This window comes from Lotus japonicus, chromosome 2 (genome assembly GCF_012489685.1).
Source record: "Lotus japonicus ecotype B-129 chromosome 2, LjGifu_v1.2".
NCBI classification, from domain to species: domain Eukaryota; kingdom Viridiplantae; phylum Streptophyta; class Magnoliopsida; order Fabales; family Fabaceae; genus Lotus; species Lotus japonicus.
In genome coordinates, this window is record NC_080042.1 from 67858864 (window position 1) to 67879200 (window position 20337).

Sequence of the window (20337 nt, forward strand, 5' to 3'; positions counted from 1 at the left end):
GGTATTGGTTGAACAAACATTTTATTTCTTAGATTTCAGATTTATTTCTAGTGCAGAAACCAAATATTTAAGCAGAAAATGAGATTGTCAAAGACGGATGATTCTCTTTGATGTGTAGATATAATAATGGATCTCGTCTCCTAATCAAGTCTATACCATATACAACTCTTGTCAGCATGCTACGACAATTGGAACATTCCACAAAAAAGTGGATGTTATGCGATTCACTCTTCAACAAAATCATCAAAGGAGGCATACTCCACAGAAAAGGCACTCCTAGTACCCGTTCGTTGTTATCTATCACTTTGGAATTTTAACATAAATATTAAGAAATTAATGTTCACATTTTTGTCAAAATTATCTATCAAATACACCATTTATTTCACATTAATTTCTTAATTTTCCTATCATCATTATGTATTACTTTAACACACGATGTTTTCTTGAATTTTTAAAAGTGACACATAAATAGAAATAAAAAGATCTTTTAAAATTATGAGGTTAAAATGGAGGCAATTGACGTCATAAACTAAGTGCTCGATGTGTTATTACGTCAGATCCAAGACTGAAACGTAAATTTGTCACTAATATGATGTAAGGCCTATGTTGAGAATCCAGGGACTGCACCAGCGACGTACATGAGGTGTGAATGTGTGATGGTGGCTGATGCTCAATTTTCGTTGGAGAATAGTAAACAACATACACGTACTGTATCTGCATTTTCTCCAAATAGTTGGTGTGTTTAGATTTCCAATGAACTCAACTTTGATCCACAATTTTTTTCCAAATACAGAGTTTGGATTTCTAATGAACCCAACTTGGACCAACAATGAAGTTAACATGGTAGCATTTTCCTTCTTCAATCCAGTTAAATTCAATGTGATAAATTCTAATTTTTTCGTTGATACTTGAAGATGTGATTCACGTTGACCATTGCACCAACACCAAACCAAACATACCCGGAACCAAACCAAACATATACAACAGTCCAATTACGTGATCTTTAAAAACTACTGCATTTGTATTTTTAGTCCTAATAGATAAATGTCAAGCATAGATGTACAGGAAATTATCAAAGGAATCATTTTGCAGATGGGCATTTTAATCCTAAAAATGATATCTTAAGTCAAAACATAATCCCAAAATTTTCGTTTCATCATTAGATGCTGATAATGCCTACAAAAGCTCTCCATATCACCTGTATTAGTTGTGTACGTATACATGAAATGCGGACTGCAAAACACGCTTACCTACTAGAAGAGAAAAGGAAAACTGAACTAAAAGGGGTTCCTTTTTGGTCCTTTCCTTTTTGACGTAGTTTTTGAGCTTGCTTTCTGCCAAAAATTAGAACAAGAAACCAATTATGCCAAGATTAAGTTATTTCCAATCAAATACTTATGAGGAATTTAAGGCATATAAAACAATTCTACACGTACTGATTTTGATTTCTTAGCCTTTCCGCGAATCCTGTTCTTTGGAGGTTTCAACTTGTATATCCGAACCATCCAGTGGTGAGTCGTGAACACCTGAAACCATTAAAAGCCACGATTGACATCAGAAAACCATACATGCAATGATCACAATCCCCCTATTGTCAAAAGATTGTGATGAAAATAAAAGGCAAAAGAATGATATAAGCTGTAGCAAAAAATTATCAGCATGAGATAATAGAATCATAAATTAATAATTTTCTTAGTAGCAGCAGTCAGCTATAGGTAAGCTAAATATACTCCTCAAAATTTCAAATGGTTAATTCTATTTTTATAATGGACATCAGAATATGTTAGCATCAACATAAGTGGTGCATTATCAAGGAACAACCCGGAATCACTATCCAAAGATAAATGCAATGGAGGAGGTCATTAACCTATCCTGCAGGTTATCTATATCAGGTATTGTACCATGGTTAGTTTAGTAAGTAATTCATCTTGCCATGCACCCAAAACTTTTATCGGGATCATCATAGTGAAATAAACGGAGCCAGACAAAGTTCCTATCAATTTTATTAATTTCACCCCGCCCCCCAAAACACGCAAAAAAAGTGTAGAGCACTGTTTTTATAGAATACAGTCTGACCTCTTCAAAATGCGTAAGTTTGATATGCTTCTTTCCAATTTCTGTCCGCCTCACTCTATCGAAAGCTTTACCATCTGTCTCCACAAATCTGGAGTAATAGCAGGGTAGAGGAGTTAAGCACCCTAAAAGTTGAAAATAGAAATTTTCAAAGAAAACCAACTTTACAATATAGCTGACCTGTAATATGAAAGTTTATACATGAGGCAGTTCAGCATTGTTGGCGTGGCCATAGAATCAATCCGATATTGACCATCCCTCTTTTGATCAAATTTGAAAAAAAAAAATGAAGTGTCAACATTACTCATAAGGAAGAGTTAATTACTAAAAAAGGCTACTGCCTGACTTCAATAACAATACATTAATGCCTAGATAAAACAACACATATTGCTCGTGTAACTTACTAAGTAATCTGGTTCCTTTATGTGAGGGAATACACCCCCTCCAATTCGAACCATCCACAGGAACTTATTAATATCATCACTGGGATAGCCCACCAGTCCTAATAAAAAGTATAGTAACAAATCAGTACAGGGCGAGTTAGATATTAATCTCAATAACGAAAAAAGAAACCGACCTCCAAAGACAACAAGAACATATTTGACATCCAAGGAATTGAAAATTTCCCAAGCAGCCTTCTCGGGAGAAGACATGGCAGTACCAACGGTGGCAATATGTGTGTTATTCCAGGTATTATTGTCAACAATCACAGTTCGGTTAGCCATGGCAGTTGTTTGGTATCCATAATCCCACCATGATGCCACCTATAAGAATTTTATGAGCATTAGTATTTCCTGACGTCCACAATGTGTTTTACGTTTTAACCAACTGTTGTATTTATAATCAGCAGCCTCAATGGCCAACTTAGTCAACCTACAAGAATATTATCGGTTCTATCTTGTCCATTTAATTTTATGTTGCCGAAAATTCATATCATTTCAAAACATATAAGTTTCAGAATAAGTACAAAACACAGAAAATCGTGCAAGCTAATCGTCACAGCTTATTCCACACAGTATTTTCAAAAAATAATTTCAGTAATCAATCTAAATATTTAAAAGAGAAGGTAAAGATAGTTTATTCAAAAATGTTTGCAATATGGATACAAATTTAATACAGAAACACCCTCAAACACTTGGGCAGAAAATAGGGAAATGCCATGAAACTCACTTTATCATCTACTTCTGTATTATGACTCAACCAGGCATAAGCCTCTCTAAAATCATCAAAAACATGAAGTCCATCATGTGTATGTGATGTTAGAACAATAGAAGGGGCTGAATAAGCTTCTGCTGCTGCCCATACACTGTGAACCTACAAGAGATCAAGACAGTGAGGTCTCCTATAAACATCAAAAAGCTTTATTTCTTCAAAGATCAATAAGATACCATATTCCTAATTGAGTACTAAAAAACAGTTATGCGATAATCTCTGAAACAATTAAAATTTCAAAAATCTTCTAAAACTTCAAATGGATGATATCATGCTTGGGAAATTACCACATAGAAGGCACCTAGCAGCACAAGTAAGAGAATAGCAATGATGGATGTTTCCAGAGGTAAAACCAAAAGCCTTTTTTTAATCTGTGACTTGCTAAGAGGTTTTTCCACAGGTTCCTTTTCCTTTTTCCTGCTCTTTTTTGAGGTCCTTTCCTTCGATGTGTCCTCAGATTTATCTGCCTTTACCGTGTCATTATGCACAACACTTTCAGAACTGGCATCCCCTGCCTTGATAAGCAAATGCACAATTTGAACAAGTAAAACACATGAAGGGGCAAGAGAAAGAAATGCTAAATGTACTGACGATTAAAACAAATGCTTACATCAGCATGTGAACCATCTGATAGGCTGGGTAACTGAAACTTGATTGATCTAGTGAAAACATCAAAAGCTTGAGAAAGAGCAATCCCAGACATGATGCATGCTGCTGGAGCAAGTACAAGCATCAGGCGAACCTGATATTTGACAAGACTTCAATAAAACTATAAAGAATGTAATGGGTAAAAAAGTTACAGTCCTAAGATCATTCTTACCATGACACCAGAAAAATATACTGATGTAACAATGTAAAGTACCACAAAAGAGCTTGCATCAGATAAAGGTGAAAAGCACGCCTGCAAAAGGTAAGCACCAACATGACTTATTTTGCATAGAATATAAGAAAATGAAATTCAAAAGTTCTTTTCTTGTAAAAAAACTCACAATAATGCCAGCAGGAACCAAGAATGCCAAGACATTAATGTCCATAAAGTAAGACGGCCAAGTAGGCGGCTGATGCTCACTAACACTAGCAATGATTGGTATATACTTGCTTGCATAAGTACTGTCACACCACAAATAATTTAAGAACTTGAGATGGCAGCCAAATCATGACAAGAAAATATTTTGAAAAAGGACATATGATATAATGGTAAAACTTAAGACATTTATGGGTGTATTTGGAAGAGTTTGTGAGTTTATCTTACCGTATAAGCACTTAAACAAAGTGTTTGATTAAGCTTATGGTCTACAAAGAGCTTATTTTCATGAGCTTTTCAAATTAGCTTATGAATAAGCACCCACATTAACTACTTCTAAGCTATTTTGAGCTTGTTTCAATAAGCCTCACAAATAAGCTTATAAGTGCTTATTTCCATAAGCCCTTAGTTAAGATATTTACCCAAACACGTCCATATTCAGTAATTCCATTTTCTTATGAAATTGAAGAACGAACGAGCTCTTCAAACAGTAAATAGCATTTTAGGAGCCAAATACGATTGTTTTGCCAAATTGTTTATTTAAGGATTTGAATAATAAAAAGGTTGCAAAGATGGCACTAACGGATCTAGTAGACTTAAACTTCTTCCACTCCATCCCTTAGTTGGGCTTGAAGCTACCACTGCTATAAGTACTGCTATCATTGCACAACAAACTGCCCTGCAAAATAAACAAGAAAAGAACAGGGATTAGTTTAAATTTCCACCTGTGATGTTTTGAATAGTCAAATAACCCAATCAAAAGGGACACCCACAGGCCAAGAGAAACAACAAGTGCCATAGCTACTCTGAACATTTTCGGGGAAAGAATTCCTTTAATATAGTACACAAGAGCCACCACATGGATGATAATGAAAACCTGCATGAGAAAAATAAGAAAAAGTAACATAAGGTTTCAAAGAAACTAATTGGTTGGATATTAAGAGAAAGAAAACTAAAATTAATTGACTGGTAATAATTCATCGTTTAGGTGATACAATGCTCAAATGAGTTTCAATGATCAAATATGAAGTTGATATAAAGAGGTGGACAAAGAGCAAGGAAAATCTAAATGGCTTTTCCAAAAAGTTTATTCTTAATATATCACAATAAGAAAATTTGATCCATGAAGTCAACTTCATCTAGTGGGAGAAAGCTTTTTGTTGTTTTAACAAAAGGAGCCAGAAGTTATTTATCACATAGGGGTAATTTTATAGTTATCTCGAGTGCTCAACAAAGTTATCAACTCTTCCAAGTTTATAAGCCGATTTAAAGAATAAGAACTTGGCAACTCGCAAATACTTAAACTCTTAAGCTTGACAAATTAGGAGACAAACTTTATAGTCTATACTCTATAGAAACATGAGAAAAACAGAATATTCAGCAAATTTAAAAACCTTCTTTCTGTGCTAAAAAGCCAATAAAGCATTAACAAAAAGGTATTTAGTAATAATGTTATACTAGAACACACTTGATCATATGGAAGACCAAGAGTGCAACTTATCTTTGAAGCAAGTTCAACTACATCAAAAGTTTAGGGGGAAACTCACCAGAAATGATGCAAAATGCTCTGATGTCATTACAGCATTAAATCCAACAACAGGTACCAAAGCGGCCAACAGGGTGCCTAATATAACCTGCATTGCAATAATAATAATAATAATAATAATAATAATGTGAATCAGGAACAAGTAAAGATGAATTAGAGGTAGTTTCTAAATATAAAATTCAGATCCAGTCCAAGAACAACTCTGGCTTGTAATTGTAAATAAAAATGCAAAGAAATCATACATATTAAATACATAACCTAAAATGAATGACAAACATTCCTTAGTGTGTATTTGTATTGGCGTTGCCATCAAGTTCAACAATATGTGAAAGCAACTTTCACATTCACTGCCTTGAAACGTGTGACCAACGTTAATAGAAACACACTTTTAATCTAGTAAGATGCAAAGTTCAACCTATTGGAACAAGCAAGTTAAACTTAATTGCAAAACAATTTAGTAATTTGTTAAAAAATACCAAATCTCTGATAAAACTAGACTTATCAATCTCCTTCAAAATATTATCCAAATTACAGCTCACTTTATTAAGCACGAGTAAAATACTAACCTACATTTCAACTATCCCAAATAAAAAGGGAACATTTATTAAGACTTTAACATAACCATATCATAGAAAACAAATACTTACAAGAGGTGCATATGCAATATACAGCCGAGGAGAATAACGCCCAGTTACTATGCACAATAGCACATGCATTGGAATAAGATTAATGATAAAGGTGTACCCTCCCCATGAGCAAACCTGAATTACAAGAAAAGCAGATAACTTAAATAAGAAGAGGAAGAGGCAAAGATAACAAGATAAGCAGTATAATAATAAGCTTACCATGTAAAAGTATGCTATTGAATTCAAAGTGGCATAAAAGAGGGACCCTGTATTCAGTGTCTACATGAAATGTAATTATCAAGTCAGGAAGACAGGAACTTAACATAAAATAAAGAAAGCTTAAGTGATTCCCATCCACAGGCTGACAATTCATACAGAATATTCAAATCACATACTATTGGATGAAGATGATAATCCATTCTAATAATTCCCAGGAGTTTTTTAAGAAACCGTTGCAATAATACAAGGCTATTCAATATAAAGTAAAGTTCTGTTTCTTCATACAGCACCTTAATATAGAGATAGAAAGTGAAGATCAAAGCAAATATAGCAACAGCTTCATTATCATAGCTGCCAGCCACAGATCGAGATATATATGAGGGGACCTGCATTTACAACAAGATTTAGTACCGATTACATGTAAAAATAAGTAAAGGAAAAGGACAAGCAATTAAAACACATTAGAATAGAGAAACCTTTACCAATTCATTATAGATTTACAAATCTACACATCAAGTCATCAACATATATGGTTGTTATTCAGTCAGCATAATTTTACTAAAACATCGATGTGTCATCCATTCAAATATAGAATGCTGAATTGCTGAACCAATAATTTTGATCATCAGTTCATTGCAACTGTTTATGTTTATGATATGTAGGAAAATTGAAAGACGATTTAAGCTAAGTCACAAAGCTTGGTTGAGAAGTTCACCATAGCCAAAATAACTGCTGCTGTCAAGCCAGCCCCGGTACCCTTAACCTCCTACAAAAGGAAGCAGCTGAAGCAGATTAGCAAACACATATAAAATAGAGAGAGTATACAAGGGGTGATTTTGGTGTGTACAAACCTTTGTCAAAAGATAAGTTGCCCAAGAAGCAAAGGCTGAGAATATGGGAGCAGTAAATACACAAACAGTTTCAACTGAGAGAGGGATGTTTAAGGAATTCAGTAACCTGACACCAAGAGGGAATGATCCAAATATTATCAACCACCTTAAATAAACTATGAACCAATTGCTTGAATGAATATTTAATATTAGTATATAATAACTAACAGAAAAATCACAGCAGATGACACCCAACATCTCCTACTGTATATTCTTAAAATACCTACCACCACAAGGTGCCTGCTGTCAGTGTCAAACCAGGATAGACAGTCCCACCGATTACACGACCAAGGGGATACCTTAAATGGAAATGTAACACAACCATTAGACCCAGAAACATTTAAAGAAAAACAATTTCAATAAGCTATGTATATAGAGAGGGAAAACTGTTTTAGTCCAAACACCGGTCACTTACCAAGTTCGATCATCAAACCAGTTCCAGAAATCATATATCCCATTCTTTGTCAAAAACTGAAACCAACAAATATCTGTCATTTTTGTGAAATCTTCAATGCATTCAGATTAACAAAGTTAAATTAAACAAATTTAACATGAAGACATGAAATTGCAAATAATGCTGACCTGAGTGACTCTGTAGTTGAAATATGGATCAAATTCGTGAATAACACTCTCATACTTTATCACCTGTATACAATGCATAAAAAAGGTGACTGACTGGTGGAAAAACTCTAGCTAATAAGTGGAAATAGATAACCTATTATAATGCTTGAAAAAACATAAAAAGAACACACCATCTATAAATATTTTTCAGAAACACATAATTCCAAAAAAAATTTACTTCCAATTGGAGTTTAGTCAGTTAATAGAAATGGGAATTGTCTAACCTAAATCCCAATTTTTAAACAATAACTTCAATAAAATATTAGACTGATAGAGAGCTCATGCTTTTGGAATCATAACCAACCAAATGAGAAAAAAGGGTTTTGATTCATTCACACCCACTTTCTCTTCCATCTCATTTCCACCCATTTTTTCTTCCTACCTCTCCATTCTTTTTCCTATCACATCACTCATCACATCTCACTTAATAAAAAAATTATCAATAATGTAACATGATTTACAAACTAGAATTTCAACCAATAGAAAGGTTTCAAATTATCATCTCAATTAATCTTAATATTACCAATCACTGTGAAGATCCTCTTATCTTACTCTGCATTTCATCAATTCAATCCAAGTATTACTTTCACTCCACAACAGTAACCATTTATAAATCATTGACTTAGTGAACAAATGAGCTCAGCTCGGTCAAGCCACAGAAAAACTAAAATCCTAAACAGTTAAGGCTATCTCACTCAGATTCCACTACCGTATCGCAACGCAACAACAACTATAGACAGCGAGCTATTCTTGTTGATTGTGTTATCTACATGAAACGAAACGGCTATATCTATGGCGTTGAATTCCGAACCAGACAATCGCATTGAGAAAAAGAGGTGTAGCAAACCAGATCTATGGAGGTAGAAGGAAATGAGAAATGCTTACAGAGAAGAGACGGATCGAGAAGGCGAGAACACCGATGAGGAGCAGGATGAAGAGCGCGAGAACGTTGCCGAAGGCGTGGCGGATGGAGGTGGTGGTGGTGCCGCCGCCGCCGTTGGCAGCATCGGTAACCGCCATTGACGGTTAAATTGAGCTCTGATGAGAGAGAAAGTTAGAGAGAGAAAGAGAGAGGGTGTGAGAGAGAGAGTGTGAGTGGGGTTTATAGTAGAGAAGTCGTTGAGGGAGGCGAAGGAGGAAGAGTTGTGGGATACGTTAGTTTACGGATGAAAGGACCTGCAACTGGACTTGAAATGACGATACTGGGTCTGTGTTTTGTTGTTTTATGACTGAAATGCCCTTTTGGTTTTGACGTGGCAATATTGTGACGTGGTTTCTACAAAATTGAGTTATTTGATTGGGTATGGACTATGGAGTCTCTTCCTTTCAGGTCTTCGAACAAGGTTGATGATTTTTAGAGTTATGTGGTCATGCCATATTTTGAATTTTTTATGCTAACAAAAATTCCATTAAGTTGTATGGAATGAGAAAATGTAGCTTTCTAATTGGAAGTGGTTTTTCAGCATTTACCACATTGGAGTATATCATAAGATCAAGATTAAGGGTAACTTTCTATGTATACTTATGGGTTTGTATTTAGGTTGGAAGTGATCAAAAGTAAGTACTTTGAACCCAATGAGGTTAAAGACTTGGATTGGGGTTGGTGAATTGAGATGCATGTGAACAATTATAGCATGTTTGAAATTCTGTTTAGGACCCTAATATGCTTTTGGGGAGTTTATAACTTTGTGTCATCATGTTTTGGTATTTCGAAAACATATTCACTTAATCAGTTTAGGGTTAAGATCTTATGTCCTCAAATGATGTTTCGATTCATGTCTCACAAGTGAGATTCGACCATGTCAATTAAAATCATTAATGTAAGGTTATAAATGTCATTTCCATGTATATTTTTGATTGGTGTGTCATCATTTCATTGGTTAGGACATAAAATGAGATAACAATTAGGGCAGAGGATCTGAATCCCCTAATTTGAGTCCCCAACCCATACTTAACCCAAGTTATAGGGCAGATTAATTAATGTCACATGAAGTGACATGTGAACAATTTAGAGTCGACTCCAATCGACACATGAGTGGCTAGTGTTTTGCCTCCAACTGACGCATGGGTGGCTAGTGTTTTGCCTCGGCCTTTAGTCGATGCTAACCAGTACCTTAATCCGTTCAATTACTAGTTTAGTTTTAAAAACATCAGTATTTTGCCTCTTAATAAGGTGTTAATGGAGAAGTATGATTTAGCGAGCAAGATGCAAATGGCATGTCTAACTTCTTTCTTCCATTACGTGATGTTCCCTAAAATGAGCCCATCGACGGCTCAATGTCTTGGTCTTCCATGGATGAGTGCAGGTCCTCAAACTCTTGAGCCTTCATTGACTAATGTCCAACCTTAGCAACTACAAAACTAATCAAATGAACCAACCTCTCTATGCACAACACAAATAAATCAGGTTACAAAAGTGCTCAAGGCCAATCTATCTAAGGGTCTCCTCCATAAAGGACCAGCTCAGCATGTCATGTTTTTTCCAAATCAATCTTAAGGACAGCCTATCTTTTTTCTTCTCCCTGTGCATAGAATGGAAAATGTCCTAAGCAACAACTATAACTATATTATTTGAATGGAAATATGTTAAAACTCCAATTTCAACACCTAGAGAGAGACAGTGATGTGATAGGGAAAGAAACAAGAGATTGAAAAAAAAAGTGTGAAAATGAAGCTTAAAAATGTCATAACCCTATCTGAACTATGTCTCACATAAATGAAGCTACATTGGTATAACATCAGTCAACTATGTCTCTTGAGGGAGTTCATAACAGCTTTCAATCAATTCAGGATAACCTTAATCAACGGTTTATATATAACGTTACACAAGCTTATAGGTCTATACTGATCATTCTTATCATGCTTATCAACCTTTGGGATGAGAATTAAGAATGTTTCATTAACTTCTCATGTAGTTATCGAATCCGAAAAACTTATTCACAAAATCTCCCACAACTTGCCACCAATACCGGAAGAATATAGGTTGTTAACCATCCCGTCTAGGGGCTTTAAGAGATCCCATTCTGAAACACTGACTCTCTGATTTCATCAGCAGAGAGAGAAAGGGTTTTGAATATGTTCAAGGCACTCGTTGGATTTGAACGAGGACATTGAGTAGCTCAGTGTAAAATGATGCCTGTTTCTCATGCTTAGTGTTGAGTATCCATAGGCCAATGTAAAACTTTATCAGCATTAATTTAACAAGCAGACTTGAAAAAATATGAAACTGGAAACAGCAATTACAATTGAAGAGAGTCAAAAATTGAACTCTATAGTTTAAAAAGAAAAGGACAAAAAAAAATGCAAGAAAGCCAAAACATACGTTAGAGAAAGAGGTCATTGGAATAACTATCCAACACTCTAGTTCTAACGAACAATCTGGTTCACTCGAAATGAGTCCATGACTCGACGAAGATCACTCTCTTCCTCTTGAAACACATTTTCTGGTGTCTGCAATCTCAACTCATAGAGTTGGTTGTTTTCAACTCCTAGAACGGATAGGTACCTCCGATCCCATTCCAGACGTACCACCCGGTCTTGTGGCATAACAGCAAGCTCATTATTACTAGCATATGACTTTATGTTTACCTAGCAACATAGACAATACATTAAGTTAATCAATTGATGTAACTTTGCAATCGGGATTGTAAAAGTAAACTGTTCTTGAATGAAAGAACACAAAGGGAAGATGATTATTAGTAAGGCATATGATTGATGAACTCCTTTCCATCAATTTACACTCATCCAGCCACCCAATAGTCGGGAGGTCCCATTCCCAAACCCATGCGAGTTTTGGTAGGTCTTACTATAGCAAGTTTATATGGAAATATGTGTACCCATATTTGCGCACCTCGGCACACATTTCATTGCAGCTAAGGAATAACTGAATAACTCATCAAATTGATGCTTTGAATGTAATTGTTAATAAATCATAACCAACCTCAACTTGATAGTATAACTTGCCATCATCAGCTACTCTGGAAGATGTGGAAAGAACATTTGCTTCACGCCTAACGCCAAGTCGTGTAGACATAAATTCAGTCAGATACTGCTTGAGCACTTTCTTTCCTGCTTCTTGGGGTGGACCCAAGTCTTCAACGCTCTTGTATTGGGAAGATGAAGGTGAAGAGATTTCAAGGGATAGATTTTCATCAAGGATATAAGGGTCCCTGAAAAATATGTCAGCCCCAGCACCTCGGACTTGGATCCAATTTCCAGGGTACTTGAATGAGTAACCATCAAATGTGTCCACGTACTCGCGGAATACAGGAGGCTGTTGAGCAAATGCCAAACCAACCTTTGAGAGAATACAACTTGACAAGATCAAGGACATTGCTTTCCTCCTTGGAACTGCAAAAGCTTTAGACTGGTTGATTATAATATTAGAATAGATAGAATCAAAGGCCATTTGCAGATGGATACTAACCTTAAAAAGAACATGTTAATACAAAGTGAACTAAGATTCTAGTAAGCTTAACAATAAAATAAAATTTATAAGCATTTCTTTCATTCCATGCTATTTGCAACCAAAGGATCTCATTGAATTATACTGATATAACATAAGACAATATCTAGTAAGATCAGAAGGGACAAAAAACCACAAAGGGCATAACCTAATGAGTTTTATAACTATACACTAACAATTTAGACAAGTTTTACACAAATGTCGAATCATATTTCACTATGTTTCCATGTCCTATTCAAAAAGACCAAAAAAAGTGAAATGGTGAGATGCTGAGAGATTCGATTTTACAAATTTAAAGTCCTTCATGTCTTCTTTAAAATGCTTGATCTATGATATGCAAAATTATAACACAGGATGAATGTGCCAGATATCACAATAGCAAATGTGAAAAGCATCCCCTCCTCATCATGCCTTATAGGCAGGTAAGTCCAATCCAATGTTTATGTTACTTAGAACTATAATATAAAAACATTTGGGTGGCTTTTACCCACTAACTAAAGCTTTTGAGATAATTGGTTCATGACAGTTTACATTAACAATTAGCATACCTTGGAAGAAAAATCAGCACAATCACTGTCTGATTCATCAGGCAAATGTTGGGTGATAGGAACTTCTCCTCTTGTACATAAAGTGACCTGCCAAATTCAAAAGTGAAGGTTGGTTCCCTTTATTCAAGTCTTCCAAAGTATCCGGTTAGCGCGAAATCTGTAATGTAATGTAAGTCATACTCATACATACCTGGTGACCCTCTTTGACAAAGAGCCTAGACAAAAATACACCAGTAAACCTATTGCCCCCCATCATGAGCATTTTCTTGGGGCTTGATGCTGTGGCGGAAAATGACCCTTTTGGCTGCCATACTTTTCTTTTCAACTGTAACCAAAATGCACAGTTATAGTTATGATGATTATGTATAGAGAGAAAAGGGTGAAGTGAATTACCTGAATTTGAGTTAGAAAAGTTGGTGAGGAGAATTCAGAAAGAGAGGAAGCCAAAGGAGAGAAAGATGGTTGGTTATGATGTTGGGGTGGTGCCACCACCATCTTTGCCATGGTAGAGAGTGGTGGTGGTGTATGCAATTGCTATTTGCTAATGCTATGGTGCTGAGCTGAACTGAAGTGTTTTGATTTCCTTGTGATGATAAGACAGGGACCACTCTCCACCTCATTTCCTTATCAGCCAAACCCTCTCATTATTTTCCCCACTCCATTTTACATTCTCTCTTTTCTTCATTTTATTGTTCAGGCTTCGTTTTTTTCAGCTCATCAATCTCAGGCTTTGTTTGCTAAGAACCATGAACCTTCCATGTGTTAAAATGGGCCCAGCCTGTATAGAAGTGGAATCGGGCTTTCCCTGCCTAGCCCAATAGTTTGGCAGCTCATTTCTATTGGTTGTGGCTAGTGTAGTACTAGTCTTATTACCAGTGTATTGGCTCAAGCAAAGGTTGTAGCAAATGTGAGTGTTGACTTACAAAAAAGAAAAAGTACTAATCATTGTTCTATATTGTCTTTAAAAAGAGTGTGTTGCTAACGTTTTTTTATACAGTAATTCTTGGCAAAACAAGTTACCATCTTATGTGTTTTAAGCTTATTCAATTAGCCCTCACTTCATTCATTATGCTATCTTCTCTGTGTGTCTCATTCCTCATAAAATTGTAGTGTAAAATATGTTACTAAATGTAGTCTTGATTTGTTAGGAAAGAATTAAACCAGAAACTCAAACGAGAAGTCATCTAATTTTCTGCAGATTATCTGTTATTCACTGCTATCTTTCCATAAACATTAGTTTATTGTTATGAGAAAAGCAAACTGTAGAATAAAAGTTGTATTACTTTGGAATTCAAAATTTGTTAAGAGACCTTATCTTTTGAAGAAAGGAAAGATACTAAACCACTATAAGTAGGAATGTTTATTTTAGAGTGATTATATGATTTGGGGTGATTATTCAATCGAAATATTATTTAGCAACGGTTTTTAACTGTCACCGTATCTCAATTAGACGGTCACCACAAAATGTATGTATATATTACATTTTTATTTATTTATTACCTTCATTTTATTGTGATTCAAATGTGATGAATGAAAACTTGCTGTACATTATCGATCAAGGTGCAAGGGGACCCCATAAATTCTATGTTTTGTTTGTTAGTTGTTAATAATCAAACTATGAAAAGATAAAGCTGAATTATTTTTATGTTTTTGGGGAAATGATTGCAGATTCCTTAACTATTTGCTAATTATTTTATTTTTATGAGAAATATGGTTAATGTAAAAACTAATTGTATATTAGGTCGCATTGCCAATCTTGTAGTAGATTTCCCGAACAAACATATCTATAAGATTTTCCATGATAATGAAAAGTGATAGTTGACTTCAATGTATTATAGTAGATCCACTTCTTCTTGTTTTCCAATTTTAATAACCATAACATAATTAACACCTCATCACGTCAAGGGTGGAATATATGAAGCGTGAAATTTGTAGGAATAAACATTTGCGGATTAAATGACTCATATTTAAGTGATCTCTAAAAATATGATCAAATAAATTCATTTATAGTGTAGATTAAACATCATCTCTTTCGATACAAGAATGAAAGATAAAAATGCTATAGCCTAAGAATTCGGAAATCAAAGAAATTGTCAACAATAAGGAAGACAGTCCCACATGAAACTGTTATAAGTCTCACATTGGCTAGAGATATGGCCAAATAAGTGCTTATAAATGGTAGAACAACCCTCAAACTTTTGAGCTAGCTTTTGGGTTGAGTTAGGTCTCCCTAATTCTAATATGGTATCAGAGCCTATCCTAAATCCATTTGTTGTGGAGACCTCTCATATTTGGGCCACCCGTTGATGTTAATTCCGCACTCCAGATGTCTAGCCCTTGATGTGAGGGGTGTGTTAGAAGTCTTATATTGACTAGAGATGTGGCCAAACAAGTGCTTATAAAGGGTATAACATCCCTCAACTCTTGAGCTAACTTTTGGGTAAAGTTATGTCTCCCTAATTCTAATAGAAACAACCTCAACCGATGATCACATGATGACCTCATCTTGGGAAGAAAATCATAAGGAGTATTCCCTTCAAGAAAAGTATGCACAAGCTTAATGAAGGAATTGTATTTCATGAATATTATTGATGAGCAAACACTCTATTTATACAATTACATAGTTGACTAATAATAAAAGATAAACAAATCTAAACCTGATTACATGCGTAATTACATTGGTAAATAAATAAAGAATATTTTAATCTAATATTCTATTATATTTTAACACTTAAGACTTCCTACAAAGCACAACAATTTCGCTCAGGATACCAACCTACAAATGGAACTGATCATACTGGGAAATCAAACACATGGCCAAAGCAGACTCTGTACACCGTAATCAAGTAATAACCAAGCTCCGTTAACAAACCATGCAAGATACCAAAAAGCTCCGCCTAAAGGATCTTAGAAAACCCAATAAAAGCAGAGAACTCAATGATCCAATTATTGTAATTAGATCTCATCAAGCCCCCCAAAACCACTAGGACCATGATTCTTAAGAGAGTTTCCATCAACATTAGGAGTTACTCATCCACTTGGTGGTTGTTTCCATGACACTCAAGTCTCTTATGCAACCTGTCGAGAAACATCAGATTCGCGCAATAGCTCAAGAGGACTTGAAGCTTGCCATAAAATCAAGACAACACTCCAAGTATCATCTGCAATCACAAATCCACGGTGTTGGCGCCAAATGAACCACATGAAGATTAGGGCGTCAACAACACATGCACACGAAAGAGCTTGCAACCACTCCAGAAATGATAGAGCATGAATAGTCGTTATGGAAGTGTGCATCTACAACAATCATAATCGCAAGACACTCCTTAAGCTAACTTTTGTGATACAATTAAACTTCTCAAATTCTATTACATATAAATAAGCGAATATAATTTCTTTGACACGTTTTAAAAATATTTTTGTTCTTTTTTTAATGGGATTGTCTAAATAACCCATGATGAAAATTGGGTTAAATCACCCTTTGCTTAGGTACACCAATAATATTACAACATGTGTTTTTATATTATCCACCTCAATTAATTAATCTTTTTTATTTTACATTTTTCGTAATATTAATTTATTAAATAATTCAATTGCAAAATGAACCTATAAATTTAAATAATAGCATAAGAATCATTTCTTAAAAAAAAACTCCAATCCCCATTTTCTTCCACGCTTTCTTCTTTGTCTGATGCATACCAGAGACAGTTGATGAGCTTCTTCCATCTTTATATTCAGGTCTGGATCAGGCTTTTATAGATGCCCTCCCAGTCTTCTATTACAAAGAGATAATAGGCTTGAAAGAGCCATTTGATTGAGTAGTTTGCCACCGTGAGTTCTTGCAACAGGACAAGTTGGGATTGCTCCCAATCTGCAACCATAAATTTCACATCCTCGCATATACACACGGTTACTGTCTAACTCAATTTGTCCTCTATGAAGAGGGACTCTCTATGCATCTGGTTTTGCATTTGAGAGAATCGTAATATGAGCTTGGAAGAAAATGAGAATTAGGGATTTGAGTTTTTTTAGAAAGGAGTTATATGCTATTATCTAAAATTATAGGTGTTGAATTATTTAATAAATTAAATATTATGAAAATGTAAAATAAAAGATATTAATTAAGTGAGGTGGATAATATTAAAACACATGTTGCAATATGATTGGTGCACCTATGCAATGGGTGATTCAACCCAATTTTCATCGTGGATTATTTAGACAACCCTTTTTTAATTGACCCTATAATCATGTTTGGTCATACATGATTTGTAATTGATATTTTAAAAAAAAAATACAAAATTTCATTATTATCTTTGTAATTATGTGTGTGATTATTTTGATTGAGTTTAGAGATTGGGGATGTAAAGAGATTTTACAAATACAAGACACTCCATTGATGCAATTAATTTTGTTCAAAATTTTAATTCTCTTGAATTTCACTACACTAATATAAATATGCACATACCAACAAGATAGCAGTTTAGTGAGAATTTTATTTTCTATAAGGGTGAGAATATAAATATGCACATATCAGCAAGTTAGATCTTTATAAAGGTGAGAACATAAATTTAATATAGAACTATATATTCTAATCGAGTGGGGACACATTCTTCAAGGAACAAAAAATACTAATGCAGCAGTAAGTTTTGTGTGTTCATAAAGATCATGAGATAAACATGAGTTTAATTTATATATGCATCATCTTTTTTCTCAATAAACAATAGAAAGAGTATCTACATAAAAAAGTTGTTTATCTTAAAGTGATTCCACACCACCCAGAATAACAAGCAAGAAAGTATTCAACTCAGTAGTCCCAAAGTTACAATTTTCGTTATTGGAATCTCAGCAATTTTACAAGAATTTGGAGACCCTAGAATTAAAGAGAAAAAATATAGGGTCTGGGGCGGGATAATAAGCATATATAATTAAAGGGATCATAATTCTCTCACATTACATTTTTATGTAAAAATCATGAAGTTTTTTTTTAACGTAAAATCATGAAGTTAAGAAGTGAATTGATAATGTCAATTGAAATATCGTGTTTATCTTTTTTTTATAAATATTCAAATAATCCACCTACATATAAAGAGAAAGATCCACATATAATTTCAACTTGAAGAAACTTAAGAGAGTAATTTGAGAGGATATTGATCCATTAAATATATGGAACCTCTGAATATTTATCTAAGAGATACACACAACATTCCACTTCAAACATGATTTTAATCTATGATAATTGAGAGAGCTTATGGATGAAGAATAAGAGTTCCACTGTGTAGCATATACATGTCTAGACAGAAACACAATTGAAAACCAGCTTATTTTATTGCAACAACACAAAACAGCATTAGTGCACATTCAGTTTATACTACTAAGCAATGACAAACTAATGACACAGATTCAAGAAGTACATTATACATAACATATCTGAAAAAGCTATAGTGTAGATAAATGTTGGTGATCACCACTCATTACTTCAATTATTTGCTCCAAGTGCTTCTTCCATGGTCTTCAAAGCCTCTTCAATTCTCTGAGCCATCACCTGCAACCCTTTGCCAATGAAGGAATCAAGATACTCCAATTTCCACCCTTTAACCGGTTCAACTTCATAAAACCACTCAATTTCACACCCACCTTCCTTTGGCAGCACCTTCACTGTGGAAACATAGGAGTGGAACCCAACATTTCCATCTATAATGGCATAGCTGAAAATCCTCTGAACCGGGTCGATTGAAAGCAGTTTCTGCTTGGTCCAGTTCATGGCTTTTTTGCCATGGCCATCATCCACAGGGGTCTTGAAACCTGCACAGAAACGAACACAACCTGGTTGGCCTGAGAGGCCTTCAACAGGAAGGCATGTGGAGAGAGTGGGGAAGAGCTTGCTGAGGCCAAAAAAATCCTCTAGAAGAGGCCATGCTTGCTCTGCTTTGAACCTTGTTACCTCTGCTTTCGCCTTCCCCTTCCATTTTGGTTCTGCTGATTGGCTTTCTTGTTGATGAGTAGACTCCATTTGCATAATGAGAAGTGTAAGTGATGAAGTAATTAATGATACTACTGAAGCACAAGTGAGGATGAACTGAACTGATGAAAGTATGTATTTTTCTTGTGAAAGTAATCTTATATATAAGGAGAATTCTGGCACCCTTATTAATCATGTCTCAAGCAATGAAATTTCATCATCTCAATTAAAAAATATGATTATGACATTTATAACCTTACATGAATTATATTTTACTTGATATGACATAATTTTATTGGTGGGACAGGAATTAGGACATCATATAATGACATGATCTCAATTGTCTTCCTCTTGCATATGATCGGAATGTTATTTTCGTGTACCACTAATAAAAATTTTGACATATTAAAAAGAGTGTGCAATCACACTTGTATTTTAAATTTTGATGCCAAACTCTCATCGGTAGGATATAAAAATAAGACACATAATTAGACAAAGGATTCGTGACCTCCCGCATAACCCAATAAAATCTTTATAATTTCATATTAATTCAAAATTAAATTTAGACTAGGTGTAAAACCTTAACTTATTAGGTATATTCAATTTTAAAGTCTGAAATGTGAAGATTATATGATTTTACTTTAATTGTAAAGGAAATTCTTGGGCCATATACGTTGGGGAAATTGGGTCCTCTCAGATCATATCTCTCTCAATTTCTCTCAATACATGATATAAATGTTAGAATATAATATAAAATCATTAAAGTGACTCTTACGCAACAATTTAATCTTTTGAGATAAAGTGGTTACTTGACAATAAACTGTTGACTTTAAATCCAACTGTCTACGAAACTATGACACCTAAGTACTTGGCTCAAACCATGAAGCAGAGTTTATTATGAATTTTTCGAACCATTTGATTTAAAATCAATAGTTGAGATCTTAAATTGAGAAAAATTAAAGAAAATTTGGATTGAGAGGATCCCTTAAAAATCAGGTCAGGTTGGACGGGAATAGCGATGGGGACCTAATATTAGATATAAGCTAGGCAGGTTTATCTCTAATCAATCAATGTGAATAGAAACACCTATCACTATTCTATTTGGTCATGCTCAATGGTATATATCAAGGAATATTATTTTTAATAGTTATTTG

The 20337-nt window shown here is 34.6% G+C and overlaps 3 protein-coding genes across 5 annotated transcripts; all 3 read right to left on the reverse strand.

The window, feature by feature from the left end:
• Nucleotides 1–997: 997 nt before the first annotated feature.
• Nucleotides 998–9342, reverse strand: LOC130739010 (dolichyl-diphosphooligosaccharide--protein glycosyltransferase subunit STT3A). The gene is made up of 23 exons (XM_057591220.1): nt 9097–9342; nt 8173–8235; nt 8006–8061; nt 7818–7889; nt 7552–7657; nt 7416–7466; nt 6991–7086; nt 6701–6760; nt 6503–6616; nt 5857–5943; nt 5083–5186; nt 4893–4988; nt 4275–4395; nt 4106–4186; nt 3896–4027; nt 3573–3800; nt 3244–3387; nt 2651–2837; nt 2478–2575; nt 2254–2333; nt 2077–2164; nt 1437–1526; nt 998–1334 (listed from the first exon to the last, which is right to left on the reverse strand). Exons 1-23 carry the CDS (start codon nt 9229–9231, stop codon nt 1278–1280), a joined length of 2346 nt encoding a protein of 781 aa, XP_057447203.1. The 5' UTR covers nt 9232–9342; the 3' UTR covers nt 998–1277.
• A 1984-nt stretch (nt 9343–11326) lies between these two features.
• On the reverse strand, nt 11327–13878 carry LOC130739011 (psbP domain-containing protein 1, chloroplastic). Of its 3 annotated transcripts, XM_057591221.1 has the most exons (5): nt 13618–13878; nt 13415–13549; nt 13225–13311; nt 12152–12577; nt 11327–11799 (listed from the first exon to the last, which is right to left on the reverse strand). In XM_057591221.1, exons 1-5 carry the CDS (start codon nt 13726–13728, stop codon nt 11578–11580), a joined length of 981 nt encoding a protein of 326 aa, XP_057447204.1. In that variant the 5' UTR covers nt 13729–13878; the 3' UTR covers nt 11327–11577. The 3 variants fall into 3 exon arrangements, with proteins under 3 accessions (XP_057447204.1, XP_057447205.1, XP_057447206.1); XM_057591222.1 differs by lacking the exon at nt 13618–13878 and having other exon boundaries at nt 12152–12561; nt 13415–13451; XM_057591223.1 differs by lacking the exon at nt 13618–13878 and having other exon boundaries at nt 12152–12570; nt 13415–13432.
• Nucleotides 13879–18530: 4652 nt separating this feature from the next.
• Nucleotides 18531–19328, reverse strand: LOC130735584 (lachrymatory-factor synthase-like). Its single transcript, XM_057587520.1, has one exon. It carries the CDS (start codon nt 19238–19240, stop codon nt 18701–18703), a length of 540 nt encoding a protein of 179 aa, XP_057443503.1. The 5' UTR covers nt 19241–19328; the 3' UTR covers nt 18531–18700.
• Between the last annotated feature and the right edge of the window lie 1009 nt (nt 19329–20337).